This window comes from Podarcis erhardii, assembly GCF_964252035.2.
Source record: "Podarcis erhardii genome assembly, chromosome: 4".
Classification (NCBI taxonomy): Eukaryota; Metazoa; Chordata; class Lepidosauria; order Squamata; family Lacertidae; genus Podarcis; species Podarcis erhardii.
Window position 1 is genome coordinate 9,969,585 of NC_138508.1, and position 17,624 is coordinate 9,987,208.

At 46.8% G+C, this 17,624-nt stretch overlaps 1 protein-coding gene across 1 annotated transcript; it reads right to left on the bottom strand.

Annotated features, from left to right (window-relative positions):
- Window positions 1-892: 892 nt before the first annotated feature.
- On the bottom strand, window positions 893-17,189 carry THAP12 (THAP domain containing 12). Its single transcript, XM_081860312.1, has 5 exons — window positions 17,001-17,189; window positions 10,928-11,048; window positions 7,332-7,439; window positions 5,453-5,489; window positions 893-4,069 (listed from the first exon to the last, which is right to left on the bottom strand). Exons 1-5 carry the CDS (start codon window positions 17,087-17,089, stop codon window positions 2,130-2,132), a joined length of 2,295 nt encoding a protein of 764 aa, XP_081716438.1. The 5' UTR covers window positions 17,090-17,189; the 3' UTR covers window positions 893-2,129.
- Window positions 17,190-17,624: the final 435 nt, after the last annotated feature.

Here is a 17,624-nt window from a genome sequence, read left to right on the forward strand (position 1 = left end):
AATGCCTTGGGAGCCAAACGTTCCGGCTTCCAAACGATCGGAAACCGGAAGTGAGTGTTCCAGTTTTTGAACGTTCTTTCGGAAGCCAAACGTCCGATGGCTTCCACAACTTCCGATTGGCTGCAGGAGCTTCCTGCGGCCAATCAAAAGCTGCGCTTTGGTTTCCAAACGTTTCGGAAGTTGAGCGGACTTCTGGTACAGATTCCGATCGACGTCCGAGGTACAACTGTACAATTCTACGATCTGGTCATAGATGCTGGATTAGACGGGCCATTGGCCTGATCCAGAAAGGCTCTTCTCAGGTTTTTAACAGGCCTTGCTACTACCTCCTCATGAATCAAACACACCTCAAGTACAGTGGTGCCCCGCAAGACGAATGCCTCACAAGACGGAAAACCTGCTAGATGAAAGGGTTTTCCGTTTTGGAGGCGCTTCGCAAAACAAATTTCCCTATGGGCTTGCTTCGCAAGACGAAAATGTCTTGCGAGTTCCTGCGGGGTTCCCCCCCCCCTTTTCCTAAGCCCTAAGCCGCTTATCAGCTGATCCGCTAAAAGCTGCTAAGCCGCTAATAGCGCTAATCCGCTAAGCTGTCAATGGGCTTGCTTCGCAAGACGAAAAAACCGCTATACGAAGAGCCTCACGGAACGGATTAATTTCGTCTTGCGAGGCACCACTGTACCAGAATCCTCTCTGCATACAAGATCTGTGGCAGACACTCAGGGTTTGCTTGGCAGGTGACCCAACACACAAAGTGTTCCTGGATGGGAACAGCAGCAGAATCTCTTTCCTGGGCCCTGTAAAAAGACCAATCATTTGTGTGTACGTACACACACACACACACACACACACACACCCTGCTCTATGGCCACAGCACACAGATAATACCAAAATAGCAAATTCACATTTTATTCTGGATGGAAATAAAACTATACAAAAACGCTTCCTTTGTTTGCCAAAAAAATACCAGCAGGAAAAAAATCTCCATAGGACTTCTACATTTTTCTTTTTAAAAAAACAACAACCAAAAACCCAAAACAGAACACATCCTCCACTTTGCTCTTCTGCCTAACTAGGCTTGCAATTCATATTTTGGAGGCTAGTAAAAACTTATAGATACAAGTCTGGCCGACGCACAGTTTTAGATGCTCTTGGAATATAGTTTTCTGTTGTTGTTCCTTTTACAAGATAGCTTCATTTCTGGGGGGTGGAGAGCTCTCGTCCTAAAAGTAGAGGAGAGGTCAAAGAGGGCCATCAAACAGTCAGTGGAACAGAAGGGAAACAAGGGCAACAAGATGAAACAAGATGAAGTTAGCGCACCCCTTTGGAAAAAAAGACACATTCCTCCGGAACGGCCAGACTAGGATCACCGAAATGAGAAGGGGCCAAAAGCTCTTGTCTAAAATCCTCTGTGCAGAGTGTTGTGGGAAGTCCTGCAAGTCTCAGGGGAACTGAACTCCAGACACATAAAAGAATTTCGACAACAGATTAGTTTAGGGCAGGGGTAACCATCACAGGGTTCTCTTGGTACCACAGACTGCAATGCCTATCAGCCCCAGCCAGCAAGGATGATGGAAGCTGGAGTCCAGTAACATTAGGAAGGCATGGATTAGACCCAATTCAAACTGCTCTAAACAGTTAATTTAAATGTATACCATTTTTAAAGTTTTTCCTGTCCGGGGTTCAGGGAGACCCATAAGCTGAAACAGCAACAACCCGGCACAATTTGTTCATTTTAAAGGGTATTTTTTAGTTATCTGGGCAGAAGTATGGCAACCCATGAACTGGGTTTCCCTAAAGCGAAGAGATTAAACTGCGTCGTATTGTAAGGGACGGCAGATGGGGAATAGAGAGCAAGCGTACAGTCGCAGCAACTGCAGACTCTGTGAAGTTTTAAATAATAAAAGCTTTGCAGAACGGTAAATCGGGGCAGGAGGGGGGGTGGGGAGGTCAAGAAGCAACAAAACCTGAGCAACTGCTCGGGGCTTGTTGAGGAAACACGCCGTAGAAACAGAAAGATGCTTGCTATGACCCAGCTGCTCCTCTTTCAGTTATGAACCCCCAACCTGCCTTTTTTTAAGGCAAGACCCAAGTCTCCAAAACAGACAAGGGAGAACTGCCCCGTTCCTGTGCTAAGTCTCTTCCGTCGCTTCTGAACTGTTAGGGGGAAGGAAATCCTCCTCTACTTTCTCGGGGTACTGCTTGATGTAAGTGTCGACCATCATATCCAAGTCGTGCTTAATGTCAAAGTTGATGTTGAGCAGGGCCAGGTGGCTTGACCTCTGCTGGGTCAAGGTGTTCCTTAGGTAGGCCTTCAAGCGCCTCCGGCCCACCTCAAATTTCTCGTTCTCCACCTTCATTATGGGCAGGATGGAGAGGACCTTGAGCAAGGCATACACGTTGGGGAAAAACTTGATGTCGGGCAAATGGAGGGCTTCGTAAATGGTGGTGGGGAGCTCAATGTCCTTGCCTCTGTGCTTCCACTTGATCCTCCAGCAATGAAGCTCCGCGGAGAGCGTGTCTGGATTGGGGAGGTCGTTTTTGTGCATGTCGGCATGGTGCTCCTCGGAGGTGTTGAATTTGAGCTGCCCCATGACCGAGGGCACCAGAGACAAGCACTTCAGAGCCCTCAGGTGCTGCTCGGAGAAGATGTCTTTCAGCTCCTGAATGATGTGCTCCATGGTCGGGATGCTCAGCGCTTCCTTGTAGTAGTTTTCCGGGGTGATTTCGGAGTCCAAGCTCCCTTGCTGGGCACGGCTGAATTTGCCGGGCAGCTTGACGGGCAGGTCCAGCTTGGTGGCCAAGGTGGTGGCTTCCTCAAACCAGAACTCGTGGTACACCTCGATGTTCTCCATCACCTCGTTCAGGGAATGCAAGACCGCCGTCAAACTGCTGGCCGCAAAGAAGACGTCCGAGGTCTGGCCTTGGAGGTTCTTGCCAAAGGCCCTGGTGAAAGAGAGAATGTTTTTGATGATCACGACGGTGACCACAAAGTCAAAATCCGACAGGGCGGTGGAAAGCGTGCACGCCCGGCTGGCAACAGAGCTGTTCCACCGGACGGAAGTGTCGTTTATGGAGTCCAGGCACAGCACCAGGGCTTGCATGAGGTCCACCACAATCTCAAAGGTGTCGTGGCGGCCCGTCCAGTGGGAACGCACCACCTCCTTCAGCTCGTTCCCCCGTTCTTCGCTGTTCGGAAAGAGAATGGAGATGACGTTGTCCAGATCGGCTAGCAACTGGGGCGACTGATGGAAAAACGTGCAAACCTCCTCTATCTTTCCGAGGGCGATGGAAATGCCCAGGACTGGAATAGATTTGGCTAGCCAAATGTTCAAGGCACAGGAAGACGACAGTGTATAAACAGCTTGAGGGTATTTCTCTAAGATCCTTGTAGCCACAGTCTTCATTTTCGAGGCAAACCCACTGGAGACGATGTAGGCTTGGCCTCGACAGTACTCCATGTTCAAGCCCCACTTTTCGGTAATGGTCGTGTGGAACTTAACAGACAGGATTTCAGGGTCCGCCTCGTACGGCAAGAACCCTATGAATTCCTCCTTCAGGTTGTGAGAATCGTCCACAAACCTCACCAGCACCGGCAAGTGTTCCTCGCCGGCGAGATCCACCACCTCTTCTGTGATGATGGAGAAGAAGTGGGAGTCCCTGACCTCGCGGAGGGTCTCTTCCCGCACGCAGCTTTCGCATATCTCCAGCATCTGCTTCTGCTGGGCTTTGGAGCAGTAGGCGAGGTTCACAGCCGTGGTCTCAAACCGCTTCCTCAGAACCTCATCTCCGGAATTTATCCTGAATTCCAAGAGAGACTGGAAGTTGTCTGGAGTAAAGATCCCTTCAGGGAGTTCGTCAGCGCTGTGGCCGTCCAAAGGTATGTTCTGCTTCCCCATCAGGATTAAAATCTCAAACAGAGATTTAAGGTAATCTTTGTTTTCCCTCTCCTCTTGCGTTAAAGGGACATCGTCTTCGACCGGCTCGTCGCCTCCTTCCTCAGAGGCTGGGTTCCGCATGTCGTTGTCGACAGATTCCTGGTTCATCTTTTCCTGCTCAAAAGCTTCATCAACTAGGAGAGGAGATAATGATATATTTAATATGGAAACGCCAGCAACACCCAACTCATCATTTTCAGAGCTCCAGAACGCTTTGACCATGAGTAGTCAACAATGGTGCCCCCTCCAGATGACGTAGACTACAACTCCCATCATTCCTGGCAACTGGCCAGGTTCACTGGGGCTGCTGGGAGTTGGAGATCAGGACACCGAAAGCGCACTATGCTGGTGACCCCTTGCATCGATGTTTCTCAAACATGGGCCCCCAGATGTTGTTGGACTACAACTCCCATCATCCCTAGCTAGCCGGACCAGTGGTCAGGGATGATGGGAGCTGTAGCCCAACAATGGCTGAGAAAGATGTACTGCCTTAGCCAATTGACATCACTGCACGTATAACAATATTAACAGCTGCACATACTTTTCAATTAATATTGCAATGTGTTTTTGGTATACACATACATGTAACTTGTTTCTTTTTATTTGCATGTTTAATGACTATTTTAGATTGCCAAATGTAAACCACTCAATGGTGAAGGGCATATTAACTTTCTAGGAAGAACACAATACACATGTAATAAATTTCTCTTATCCCAATGAAGGACTCAAGCCCGCTGCACACTTTAGGACAGGGCAAACCTGACATCTCCATCATCTGGAGGTGTATAGTGAGGATCTTTGGATCTGGAATGTTTTCACATACTAACAACCCAACCTGTAGAATTCTACCCGTTATATTTTATCTGCACGATCAGAATAAATTTCAGGAACCCAAAAGTCATAACTGAAAAATACTACTTTCAAGCCCCAAAATAGCAACTAGACATTCCGTTTTGGCTACTGTAACCCTGGTTTAAGGAGACATTTGGGGCCTAGCTTATATATCTGAGTTTCTAACACTGCTGGTGAGTGTCTCTGTAGGACAGCATCTGTCAACCTGACACCCTCCATGTGCTTTGGGGCTGTAGTCCCAAATATATGGTTTGCGAAGGCTGCTGTAGGCTGCATGTGTTTGCAACCACATGGTCGTCCAGGGACTACTTTTGGTGTATGGCTAAGAATGCAGCGTATGAAAGCTTTGGACCTCTTCACCGTTCACCGCACAGCAGACACGATTCAGCCAAAGTCCCAATGATTTCAAGGGAAAGTAGAGATTTAAAAATCATATGCTAAATTCTTCCACTGATACCAATAGGGCGTGGCTGGATCGTGCACAAGTCGCAATCCCAGGAGTTAAGAGAGCGTTTAATACCATTGAGTCATTGTATTGACGTAGGACATTTGCATTCAGCCTTTTACCCAAGGAGGAAGCTGCTTCCCGAAGAAACAGGACCAAAATATGATATTTTCTAATCATAAGCTAATTGCCTCCAGAGGTTATCCCTCCTTCAACTTACTCTTCTGTAGCTTTAATGTTCTTATTTCTTCTTCACTCTGAAGAGAGAGAAAAACAAGACATTCTATGAGCCACCAACAAGTCACTAGAAATCTACTAATTTTATAAGCAGGAGTCTTTTGAATCCAAACGTATATTCCGGTCAATTAGGGATAAAACTGTCTTTGCCTGTGTGGCTTCGGAAGCCTACAGAAAGAAATGGGGTTTTATTTCATAGTAGTACCTTGGGTTTTATTTCATAGTGGTACCTTGGGTTAAGTACTTAATTCGTTCCGGAGGTCTGTATTTAACCTGAAACTGTTCTTAACCTGAAGCACCACTTTAGCTAATGGGGCCTCCCGCTGCCGCCAGAGCACGATTTCTGTTCTCATCCTGAAGCAAAGTTCTTAACCCGAGGTACTATTTCTGGGTTAGCTGAGTCTGAAACCTGAAGCGTATGTAACCTGAAGCGTATGTAACCTGAAGCGTATGTAACTCAAGGTACCACTGTATTTCACACTGCAAGGCACAAAAACCGAACCCTCCTCACTTTCCAAGTCCACAGAGAGCTGGGGAATGCTGAGAGGGGGTCGTGCCTCATATTATGCTGGGTTTTGGAGAAATGGCAAGAGGGATTTGCTCCACTTCTGGCTTCCTTCCACAAACTAAGAAACCAGTCTGCACCCTGCAAGCATCCCCAAGAGTTTGGGGGACGGGACGCTGACAGTGCCAACCACAATAGTAACAGGCAACTCAGCAAAGTCTTGTGCGCCCCTTAAGAGCACCACCAGCCCAGGTGGAAGTGGAGGAAATGAGTGCTTTCCTCTGTTGCCTTTATATATATATTCCAATAAATAAATAAATATTCAACCCCGCATTTGGAGGAGACCCATCAAACGGTTAATTTCTCAGAAGACCGAGGATGCTAAAACAAACAAGAGATTTGTAATTGAAGACACGGCAAAACATACAGTGTAGAAGAAAACCTGGGCTATTCCCATTCCTCTTGTACTGAACTAGACCGTTTGGGCATAACTGTATCGCTAGCCTCTCTGAAATTACTTAACAGCGCTAACTTCTCTCAGGATGTTAACAGGTGTCAAAACGCTTTGCGACTTTAGACTCCGTCTTTGTGGTTATGTAGAGGACGTACCTCATTTTTTCAATCTGTTGCCTTATTTTTCTTCTGCAAATATCCACCATTTTTAGACCCAGTTGTGGAGGTAAAAGCAAATTAACCTGAATTGCAAAACAAACAAACCTAAAACAAATTTCTGCCGTGTTTTCACAAAATAAAGGTAAAGGTACCCATGACCGTTAGGTCCAGTTGCGGACGACTCTGGGGTTGCGGCACTCATCTCGCTCTATAGGCCGAGGGAGCCGGCGTTTGTCCATAGACAGCTTCTGGGTCATGTGGCCAGCAGGACTAAGCCACTTCTGGCAAACCAGAGCAGGACACGGAAACGCCGTTTACCTTCCCGCCAGAGCGGTACCAATTTATCTACTTGCACTTTGACGTGCTTTCGAACTGCTAGGTGGGCAGGAGCAGGGACCGAACAACAGGAGCTCACCCCGTCGCAGGGATTCAAACCACCGACCTTCTGATCAGCGAGCCCTAGGCTCTGTGGTTTAGACCACAGCGCCACACGTGTCCCTCTTTCACAAAATAGGGTGACGCTATTAGCAGTGGTGGGACTCGACTTGGCAGTTTCTGAAGTTTGAGCCAGTTTTCTGCCTCCTCAGTAGTATGGCAAATAAATTATATTTTTCTGCTACTGTGAGTATATTGTCTTGTTATAATTCCTTTCTTACTTCTTTATTGTTTCGACTTCAAGCCACAAGAGAGAACAAAGACTGACCGGTCGGCTTAGTTGTAGCATCTCAGTCCAAGGCAAACCTACCAGCTCTTTAATTCTCTTCCTGTGTCTGCTATGTGGGTTGTTCAAATGGCTCGTGAGGTCGAAAATTGTTGGCACGGCGTTGTCTCGTAAAACAGTCCTGTAGGGACTCTGCAAAGAGAAAAGCAAAGGTCTTCATCTCTCATTGTTTTACAGCATGTTTCTTTAAGTGGAGGGAAAATAAGTTCCCAGGGAAGGGACAGAGGGATTTCTCGCCCTGGGTTACTATCCTTCATTTAGAATCGGGAGGGAGCCCTCTGGAAAATGGCAAACCACCAAGAGAGCATGTGGCAAATCTGCTTTATATACCTTAGCTTTTGGATTTATGTTAACTCTTTTCCATCCCTGCCAAGTAGAGCTAAGTATGATTCTGCTCAACTCTCAGAACTAACGCGATGGCCAGAAACAACAACAATGTGAAAAACTTTATGGATTAATTCAAAACATCGAAACTAACAAACTGAAGTCTCTGAAAGTCCTAAAATGAATCACAGTGCCAGACTTGCGGAGAGCAAACTGTGAAGCTTTGCATAATCAGCAAATGTCCAATTCTGATGTCCAACTCTGAACTCTGCTGAACAGTGTTTCTAGATAACCACTATTGTTTCGTTGAATTCTTCATCAGCCAATTAGTTCAACACTCGTTAAGTAGCACAGTGACTACATAATCGCATGAGCACTGTTTTTTTCATTATATCTATTCGAAAAAAGATTGGTTAATGAAGAAATTACATATCTTTCTACTTATGCAGGGTAAAGTCTGGCACCGTGATTCATTTAAGGACTTTCAGAGACTTCAGTTTGTTAGTTTTGATGTTTTGAATCATTCCATAAAGTTTTTCACATTGTTATTGTTTCTGGCCATCGTGTTGCTTTTGATATTGCGAACTTTCAGAACTGCCTGGTCACGGAGGCAAATAAATTCATTTAGGGCATTTATACCCCACGTTGTAGACCAAAAACTCTCAAGAGCGGCTTACAAAAATCAGTATTAAATCGACTCCGGCCCTCAGGCATGCAAGCGAAACGGACACGACACACAAGGAAAAAGGAGCTGGGGGGAAGAGAAACTAAGATGCACATTTTTGAAGTTAACAGTTCTTATAAATCCCACTAAAAGTAGCAACTGCTCACAGATGTCACTGACATTTCTGGGTGCATTGCACTTAACAGGGCAACTGGGTTCCTGTCCCCCATCCCACCCCAGAAAAACTCTTCCCACCTGCCCTGCCCCCAGGTCAGACCAAGGAACCAAACGATCCGGATAAGGGGAGGCTATTGAAACCAAACTACTCTTAGAAGAAAGTTTGGCAAGCTTGCCTCCCTGCCAAGACACCAGCAGGGAGAAAGAGTATTTTTATGTTGGGACCAACCAAGTTGAAGTTGCATAAGAAGGATACTTTTAATTCACCAGCTGCACTCCTACAAAGGGCAACCAGTGAATGAGACAAACACATTTGTAAAATGCATATACATTTGTAAAATGCATACCTCGGGTTAGATGTGCTTCAGGTTGAGCTTTTTCAAGTTACGCTCCGTGGTGACCCGGAAGTAACGGAGTGCGTTACTTCCGGGTTTCACCGCTCGCACAGACGCTCAAAATGACACCATGCGCATGCGCAGAAGCGACAAAATGCGACCCGCGCATGCGCAATCGCTTCTTACGTTTTACTTGGGATGCGAATGGGGCTCCGGAATGGATCCCGTTCGCATCCAGAGGTACCACTGTATTCTGTGGGTATACAGATCCATGCAGTCCTCTACAGCTCTCTGTGGAGTGTCCTTTAACGACAGACATGAGTTTGCAACCATGTGTGGAGGAGGGGATGAACACTGCTGGGTTATAGTCTAGGGTTCTCAGATGAGCAAGTGATGAATAGTTAAGAGTTCTGGTCCCAGTTTCATTTACCGTATTTTTTGCTCTATAAGACTCACTTTTCCCCTCCTAAAAAGTAAGGGGAAATGTGTGTGCGTCTTATGGAGCGAATGCAGGCTGCGCAGCTATCCCAGAAGCCAGAACAGCAAGAGGGATTGCTGCTTTCACTGCGCAGTGATCCCTCTTGCTGTTCTGGCTTCTGAGATTCAGAATATTTTTTTTCTTGTTTTCCTGCTCCAAAAACTAGGTGCGTCTTGTGGTCTGGTGCGTCTTATAGAGCGAAAAATACGGTATGTGATTGTTATGCTGGAGTTCTGAGACAAGAAGGAAGGTGGCTAGCCAATTTTTGCCATACTTATACAGTGGGCGCTCGGGTTGCGAACGTGATCCGTGCGGGAGGCACGTTCGCAACCCACAGCGCCATGTCTGTGTTACGAAAAAGGACCAATGCAACAGCGAGCTACAGCTGGCTGGAATGCCAAACAGGATGTTGATGTTTGTGGCTGTACCGTGGGAACGAAGGGACAGCCTATTCACTGTACTGAGCACCGGATGTTAGCTCAGAATGTCATCTGATCTGTGCTGGAAGTACAGGGGTGGAGTTTCTCTCTCTGCTGTGTGTGTTTGGAGAGTGCAGACATGTTTCTCTGTACTGCTGCATAGACAGAAATAAAGGCATGTAAATACATTTCTGTCTGTCTCTTTCCCCCTCCTGGGGAAGACAGGGAGGAGGGAAGAGTGGTGTGTTCTTCTCACGTTTGAGGAGAATAGCGGATAGAGACCTTGCCTGTCTCCTGCCGGGAGTTGCTGACAGGGAGGTCAACAAGGAACTCAAGCCGGATGCCTGGAGAGTGGCAAATTCCTCTGACTAGGCTCGAGATTCCAACAGTCTGCACATGTGCGGGTTTTGATTCAGTGCTTCTGTGCATGTGCGAGTGCTGAATCCCAGAAATAACCCCGTCCCAGTACTTCAGGGTTCAGCGGGTGCGCAACCTGAAGCATGTGTGACCCAAAGTATGACTGTACTTTGAATCCCCTCCCCACATCCAGCACTCTTGGAAAGAGGATTTTAAAAGGCAACTAGTGGGAGGAAACAGCTGCTTGCAGGGAATTTTATTAATGCATATGTGATTCTCGTGCAAGCTCTTCCTCAAAAGGCTACCTGCCAACCCGGGGGGTGCAGGGGAAGGCACCTGATGTTTTAAAGTAAAATTCTACACCAACGTAGCAAAAGTGAAGCCAGCTGTTTCTGCATCCCATGTGCAAGTTAATCCACTTGGCTATTTAAAATATTATTTTAAAAACGTTTTTGAGGCCATAAAACGCAATTTGATTTTAGAGATGGAATTCTCCCCAGCAGAGTTTCAGGCAAGGCTCTTCAAGGAAACCCAGTATTTTCAATGGGAGAGTCCAATCGCTGCTTTTCTCCCAGAACACCAATACACCCCTGCATTTTTTCATATTTAAGTAATCCTGCAAGGCTTAAAAGCACGGAAAGCACACAGGTTAGGCACGCACAGGAGAGGGCAGAAAGCATTCCAGCTGGCGGAAAGAGCCAGTCAATTAGCAACAGGCAGTAAATCAAGTCGCGAAAAGCATTTTGTTTGATAAGACGTTCCTGGGACTCCTGCTTCTGACACAAGTTAACGCAGGAGGAGGGCGGAATCCAGTTGCATGTCGCGTAGGAAGCAGGAGACAATTACTGCCGATTCCTCTTACTTACGCTCCTACATATCATCGAGGTTTCAAAGTGCTTCGCGCACAGCCTGTAGTGCTTGTTCAATTGGTCGGGCGTCTTATCTTCCAAATCGGCCCTTCGGCAATTCTCAACCCAACGCTGACATCTGCGAGAGATAACAGGTCATTAGCTCCCAAAACAATAGTTGCCAGAGAAGGCGCTGCTCCTCCATCAAACAGATAAAGTCATTTAGAGGTGCCTGTGAGCCACAAAAGAGAGCAGCTGCTGCATTTATGCATGAAAGCTCTGGGAAGAGAAAAAGTCCAACCAATTCTCTGCAGGAACTAGGACTCTGCCACTCCTTTATATTGCTTTCTACACTTCTTAGTGAGGGCTGTTCCTATGCTACTTGATGTACCTCTTAGGACCATTTAACTGCTGATGAAGAGTTACTATCAAAACAGTTCATCATCTGCAAGAACTGTTCCGTTCTCCACGTTTTGGAGCATCCATTGTCGCACGGTCACAGGACTGTGACTGTTGAAAGGCTTGTTTGCCTCTTTGACGCTTATGGACTATACATATTGCCTTATGTTGGGCATGCAACAGTGATAGACTTCCATTATCTGTGATTCTATTACATACTTTCTGTTTAAGAATTACTACGCTTGGACCTTCCATTATTGCACAACTGCAAGATTGTGACTGTTGAATGGCTTGTTTGCCTCTGTGACTCCATCATATATTTTCTGTTTAAGAATTGTGAAATACAGTGGACACTCAGGTTGCGACCGTGATCTGTGCGGGATGCACGTTCGCAACCCACAGCGTTCGCAGCCCGTGTCTGTGCACACGCGGGTTGCGATTCGGCACTTCTGCGCATAGTGCAACTTAGCGCTTCTGCGCACGCGTGACCACTGAAACCCAGAAGTAACCCATTCCGGTACTTCCGGATTTCAGCGGTCCGTAACCCAAAAAAACGAAACCTGAAGAGGCTGTAACCCGAGGTATTATTAGCCGCGTGTTGCTTGTGATTTTTTAGTGTTGCTCCTTTATATTGGGCATGATTGGACCGTTCGGTGCAGGCAAGCAGTGGGATTACCTGGGCTCAGGTGAGGCTACCTGTTGCCTCTCCGCATAAATCAGCAGGCCAGGCCAGTGAATGGTGCGGAAACGCAAGGCATGGACTTCTCACAGGTCAGGTAGGTAATTCCTCCTCTAATGCGCTCAAGAGAATATCTATGCCAGGCATAGGCAAACTCTGGCCCTCCAGATGTTTGGAACTACAATTCCCACCATCCCTGACCACTGGTCCTGTTAGCTAGGGATGATGGGAACTGTAGTCCCAAACATCTGGAGGGCCAGAGTTTGCCTATGCCTGACCTATGCATTTACCTGGTAGCCAGAGGCAACAAGGAATTGCATAGATGTTACTTTCTTGGGCTCCATGATCATTGCAGATGGTGACAGCAGTCACGAAATTAAAAGACGGCTGCTTCTTGGGAGAAAAGCGATGACAAACCTAGACAGCAGCTTAAAAAGCAGAGACATCACCTTGCCAACAAAGGTCCATATAGTTAAAGCTATGGTTTTCCCAGTAGTGATGTATGGAAGTGAGAGCTGGACCATAAAGAAGGCAGATCGCCAAAGAATTGATGCTTTTGAATTGTGGTGCTGGAGGAGACTCTTGAGAGTCCCATGGACAGCAAGAAGATCAAACACATCCATTCTGAAGGAAATCAGCCCTGAGTGCTCACTGGAAGGACAGATCCTGAAGCTGAGGCTCCAAGACTTTGGCCACCTCATGAGAAGAGAAGACTCCCTGGAAAAGACCCTGATGTTGGGAAAGATGGAGGGCACAAGGAGAAGGGGACGACAGAGGACGAGGTGGTTGGACAGTGTTCTTGAAGTGACCAGCATGAGTTTGACCAAACTGCGGGAGGCAGTGGAAGACAGGAGTGCCTGGTGTGCTCTGGTCCAGGGGGTCGGACACGACTAAACGACTAAACAAGACAGAGGAACCCCAGGCCCAAGGCATAAATGCAGCAGGCTGCTGATGGAGCCTGCTAGTCCATTTTTTGGGACAGTAACTTTTGGCAGCTTGTTTACAAGGCTGATATAAATGTAAACCTTTTGGGAAGCATTAAAATTGGAGATTCACTTCACTGTTAATTCAGAAAGTAGTGCCACTGGTATCATAAATTTAGGAAACACCAACTTTTTAATAAAAATCTCAGTTAAGATGGTCAGGGTAAAAATGCACTTTCATAGTCAAGGTCTGGAATTAGCTCGGTTGTTCAGTCAGCTTTAACCATCTGACTTTCGTGAAACAGGAATGAAGCAGAAACCAACCCTTGCTTAAAGGCTCACGCCACTGGGGCAAAAAGCTCTCACTAGAAGTAATGGTGGGATATATGTATGAATGAATAAACAAACAGGCTTCGGTCTGATTATTCATTGCCTCAAATAATGTTCCTTCCTCCTGTGAGAAAGGTATAGAAAAAGGAAAGCATCTCAAGAGAGAATTTATTTCCATCTTGCACCTGCTGATGAATGAGCAACAGCTTAATGGCAGGAAGGTATCCTAGAGAACTATGAGGCTGACATGACATTTTCAATTATTTTCTTGTTGCCAGATGGCCCTCTAAGGAACAATTTTATAAATTCTGAACAGTAGATCCAATAACAAGAATGGTCAATATGTTTTTGGGGTGAGTGGGGGGTAAATCAGAAGAAGATCCAGGTGTATCCGTGCAGTTTTTCAAATCCTAATGAAGTCACACTTATCATGCTATTTCTGGATTGACAGATGTTGAAATTTTCAAGCAAAAGCCGTGATGAAACATGCAAAATATATTCTAAGGAGCCACATCAGCACGTATGTTTTGGACGATTGCCCACATCTCGGAAAGGTTCAGCTGTGAAACTAAATCTGTGTAAAACAAACTACATATATGATTTTTGTACTAAACCACATCTGCTATTTTGTACAGCTGTGGAAATTCTTTTTGACACTATAAGGCGGTTAGAGAAACCAAAGTGAACCAATTATTCAACCTCTAATTCATGAAGTGTCTCCCGATAAATGTGTTTAAATGGTTTCAAAATATTCTTGACTGGAAAGAGAACCAAAAATCTCCACAAAACCGGAAGTAGTGTCCCGTCCCAGTTTGCGAACTTTACCTCGGTCTAAGAACAGAATCCTCATTAGGGAAAGCGCACCTCGGTTTAAGAACCATTTCTGTTTAAGTACAGACTTCCGGAACCAATTAAGTTCATAAACTGAGGTACCATTACAGGAAAACCGAGAGCTGCAAGAGCACAGTAATCAAACTGTGTACACCCATATATGTGAATGTGTCCCTGAAGCTATCCTCAACTGAACAGCAATATATCCATGTGTATTTTGGGACAGCTCAGTTGGTTAGAGCACAGGACTCTTAATCCAAGGGTTGTGGGTTTGAGTGAAAGGATGTTGGGCAAAGCGGTACAAAAAAGTAAATGCTTTTATTTTAACTGTAAGCCAAGTTGACTTTCTGTCAGGGAAAATGGTAGGGTATAAATAAATATAAATTTTAATACACACACACACATATACACACAATTAATGTTATTACTCAAGTAATTGTCATGAGTAAAACAGGTCCCCAAGGCAGTGTTAGAAACTGAGAAATGAAAGCTAGGAGCTAAATAGCACCTTAAACCAAGGTTACAGGCGCAACAACAGAATGTCTAGGCATGCTTTTTTATAATATACAAAGCTGAAAACGAATGAACTGCAGATAAAATACTATGTTCATTTTCCTCATGGTCTAGTCCTTCCTCTGCCCACCCCCCTATTCTTCCTAAGAGGATCTCTTCTCCACTCTTCAGAGAGTAGCTGTAAGTTGGGAGGCAGAAAAATGTCCTCCTTTCCTTCCACTCTCAGTTTTAATCTGAAATCTTAGGTGCACAGAGCTGAAAAACTGCTCACGCCTATGAAATTCCCTGTCGCAAAATGCGCCTGGAACAATGGGAGTTTCGAATGCTTCCCTAAGGGGAACAGTAATATAGCAGTGAATACATTAAATGACCTTTTAAATGTGTTTTTTGGGGGCAAGGTTATTGGTCTGTTTTCGATCTTCTGTCTTGTTTTTAATGATGCACATCAAACCTCGTGCTACAGATGCTTCGGGTTGCGCGATTTCGGGTTGCGCACTGTGCTGAACCTGGAAGTACTGGAACGGGTTACTTCTGAGTTTCCGCGCTTGTGCAGAAGCGCTAAATCGCGCTTTGCACATGCACAGAAGTGCCAGATCACAACCTGCGCATGCGCAGACGGGGCACTGCGGGTTGCAAACATGCTTCCCGCACGGATCACATTCGCAACCCGAGCGTTCACTGTATTCTTGTGTTCTTGTTTTGTGTGTGTGTGTGTGGCGAACTGCCCAGTGATACTGCCAAAGGTACATTGGTACCTCTGGTTGAGAATGGGATCCGCTCCGGAGGCCCATTCGCAACATGAAAAGAACGCAACCCGCAGCAGTGCATCTGTGCAGGTTGCGATTCGCCGCTTCTGCGCATGTGTGTGACGTCATTTTGTGCTTCTGCGCATGCACGAGCAGCGATACCAGAATTAACAATTTCTGGTACTTCCGGGTCGCCGCGGGACGTAACCTGAAAGAACATAACATGAAGTGGATGTAACATGAGGTATGACTGTATATAGGTGAGCCTGTCGTTCAAGAAAGGGATGGGAGTATGGGGGCTGGTTTAGTCGCTGGAGATGATCCCCCCCAGTCCCAACCAGCATGGCCAGTGGTCAGAGAAGTGGGGGGGGGGGGCGGGGGTTGTTGCAGTCCATCAACTTTACAGAGGAGGCTGCAGGTTTCTTCTGTCCTTAAGTAATCAAGGACCATGCGCCCCACCCATGTGTGAACCTACTCTTGGACGCAAAGTGCTGCACACAGGTCTGGGAACCTGCCTTTGAGGGCACGGCCATCACATGTCTGAAGCAGCAGCGCTGGGTCTAGAGCGTTTTGGGTGCTGAGCTGAGGGGGCATAAAGTAATAATGGCAATAAAATCTACACTTATATCTTCCATCTTCTGAAAATATCCCAAACAAAACAACTGCACCCAGAGGAATTATGGGGAAATAAGAAGTATGGGGGAAGGGGAGCTAAATTTTGCCCAAAACAAACCCGTGTCCGCCGCTGAGTAACGCCCAAATGCATCCCCACCTTCAGGTTCACGGCAAACACACGCATACGGCTAGAAATTCAAAAACATTTTGGAACCTTTTTTATGCACGCAACCACGGCGGCTAGAATTTTAATAGCAAAAAACCGGAAAGGTGACTTAATCCCCTCAAAAATTGACTGGCAGGTGAAGTTGATAGAATATCTGGAACTTGCAAAAATGACTGGAAGAATAAAAGGAAACTCAAAACAGAAAGTGAGCAAAGATTGGACCATATTTAAAGAATATCTAAAGAAGTACTGTGATGATTGCAAATCTCCTGACAGGTCTAGACTGAATCTTGAATATTAAGGAAACTACAAAAGTAAAAATCTCTTGATACATAACAGATAAAAAAAGGAAGTGCATATATAAGACCAATAACGTGTAAAAAGCACAAAGAGATGAATCGGAAGTCAAAAGTGTGTCTGATGTTAAATGATGTGTTGTTAGTTAGTGTCTAGTTGATATGTTGGTTCTGTACTGGTTCGTTTGTGTTGCTTTTCATGTACTATATATAAATTGTTTTGCAATAAAGGAAATTAATAAAAAGAATGGTATTCCCCCTTCTCGCACGAACGTGTTTCACGACGAACACGTGTCCGCCGCTGCGTAACGTGTGAACCCGCCTCTGATGCCTAAACGCACCCCCCACCTTTAGGTTCGCGGCACACACACACACACACGCATACGGCCAGAATGCGCGGGGACTGGGATTCCCCTTTCTCGCACGCACGTGTTCCGCGACGAACACGTGTCCGCCGCTGCGTAACGTGTGAACGCGCTTCCCCGCCAACCCAGGCACCGGCCCGCGGTTTTTCTCCTCTACTTTGCCATGGGACCCCCCCCCCAAATATTATCTCCATCCTCCTCCCCCCACCCCCAAAAAAGGAAACTGACCGGGCGGGGTCCCGCGGGAAGCGAAAGAAGGCCAGGTCGCTCTGGGTGCTCTTGCGGGTGCAGTTCGGGGCGGCGCAGAAATTCGGCATCCTCGGCGGCGGCTCCTCCGGACGCCCCGCGAGCGCGGCCCTCGGCGCGGACTGAGGAGAGTGAGGGAACCCTGCCGCCGCCGCCCGCCCGCCCGCCCTCCCGCCTCCTTCCCACCATGCACCGCGCCGCCCCCTCTGGAGAACCAACCACCATCGAGGCGGCCGCGCAGGCGCGGAGAGGCGCGCGCGCCTGCGCACAGCGAAGACCATACTAAAGAACTCACCCTTTCCACACGCAAGCCACGCCTCCGCTGCCCCGCACGACGTCGCCCTTTATGAGGGGTTAAGGCGAACCAGACTTCCGGATTCCTTTCGGAGCTCCGCCACGTGCGGGGCGCTGAATGCTAATTACGAATAAATATATACAGTAACGCGTCTGGTTTTAATTCTGCCGCTGTTAGATTGGTTGGTTTTTGTCATGTACTGAGTTGAATAGGATCCAAAATGCAGCAGTCTGATTGGGCCCAGAACAATAGGATCCAGAATGCAGCAGTCTGATTGGGCCCCGAACAATAGGATCCAGAATGCAGCAGTC

What these genes read in the sequence shown, in the direction of transcription:
- THAP12 (XM_081860312.1), bottom strand. Translation starts at nt 17,089, where the DNA reads ATGCCGAATTTCTGCGCCGCCCCGAACTGCACCCGCAAGAGCACCCAG. An exon ending in GGAAGAGAATTAAAGAGCTG is followed by an intron (nt 5,490 to 7,331) that starts GTAGGTTTGCCT and finishes CTCTCTCTTCAG; the next exon opens with AGTGAAGAAGAAATAAGAAC. An exon ending in AACATTAAAGCTACAGAAGA is followed by an intron (nt 4,070 to 5,452) that starts GTAAGTTGAAGG and finishes CTCCTCTCCTAG; the next exon opens with TTGATGAAGCTTTTGAGCAG.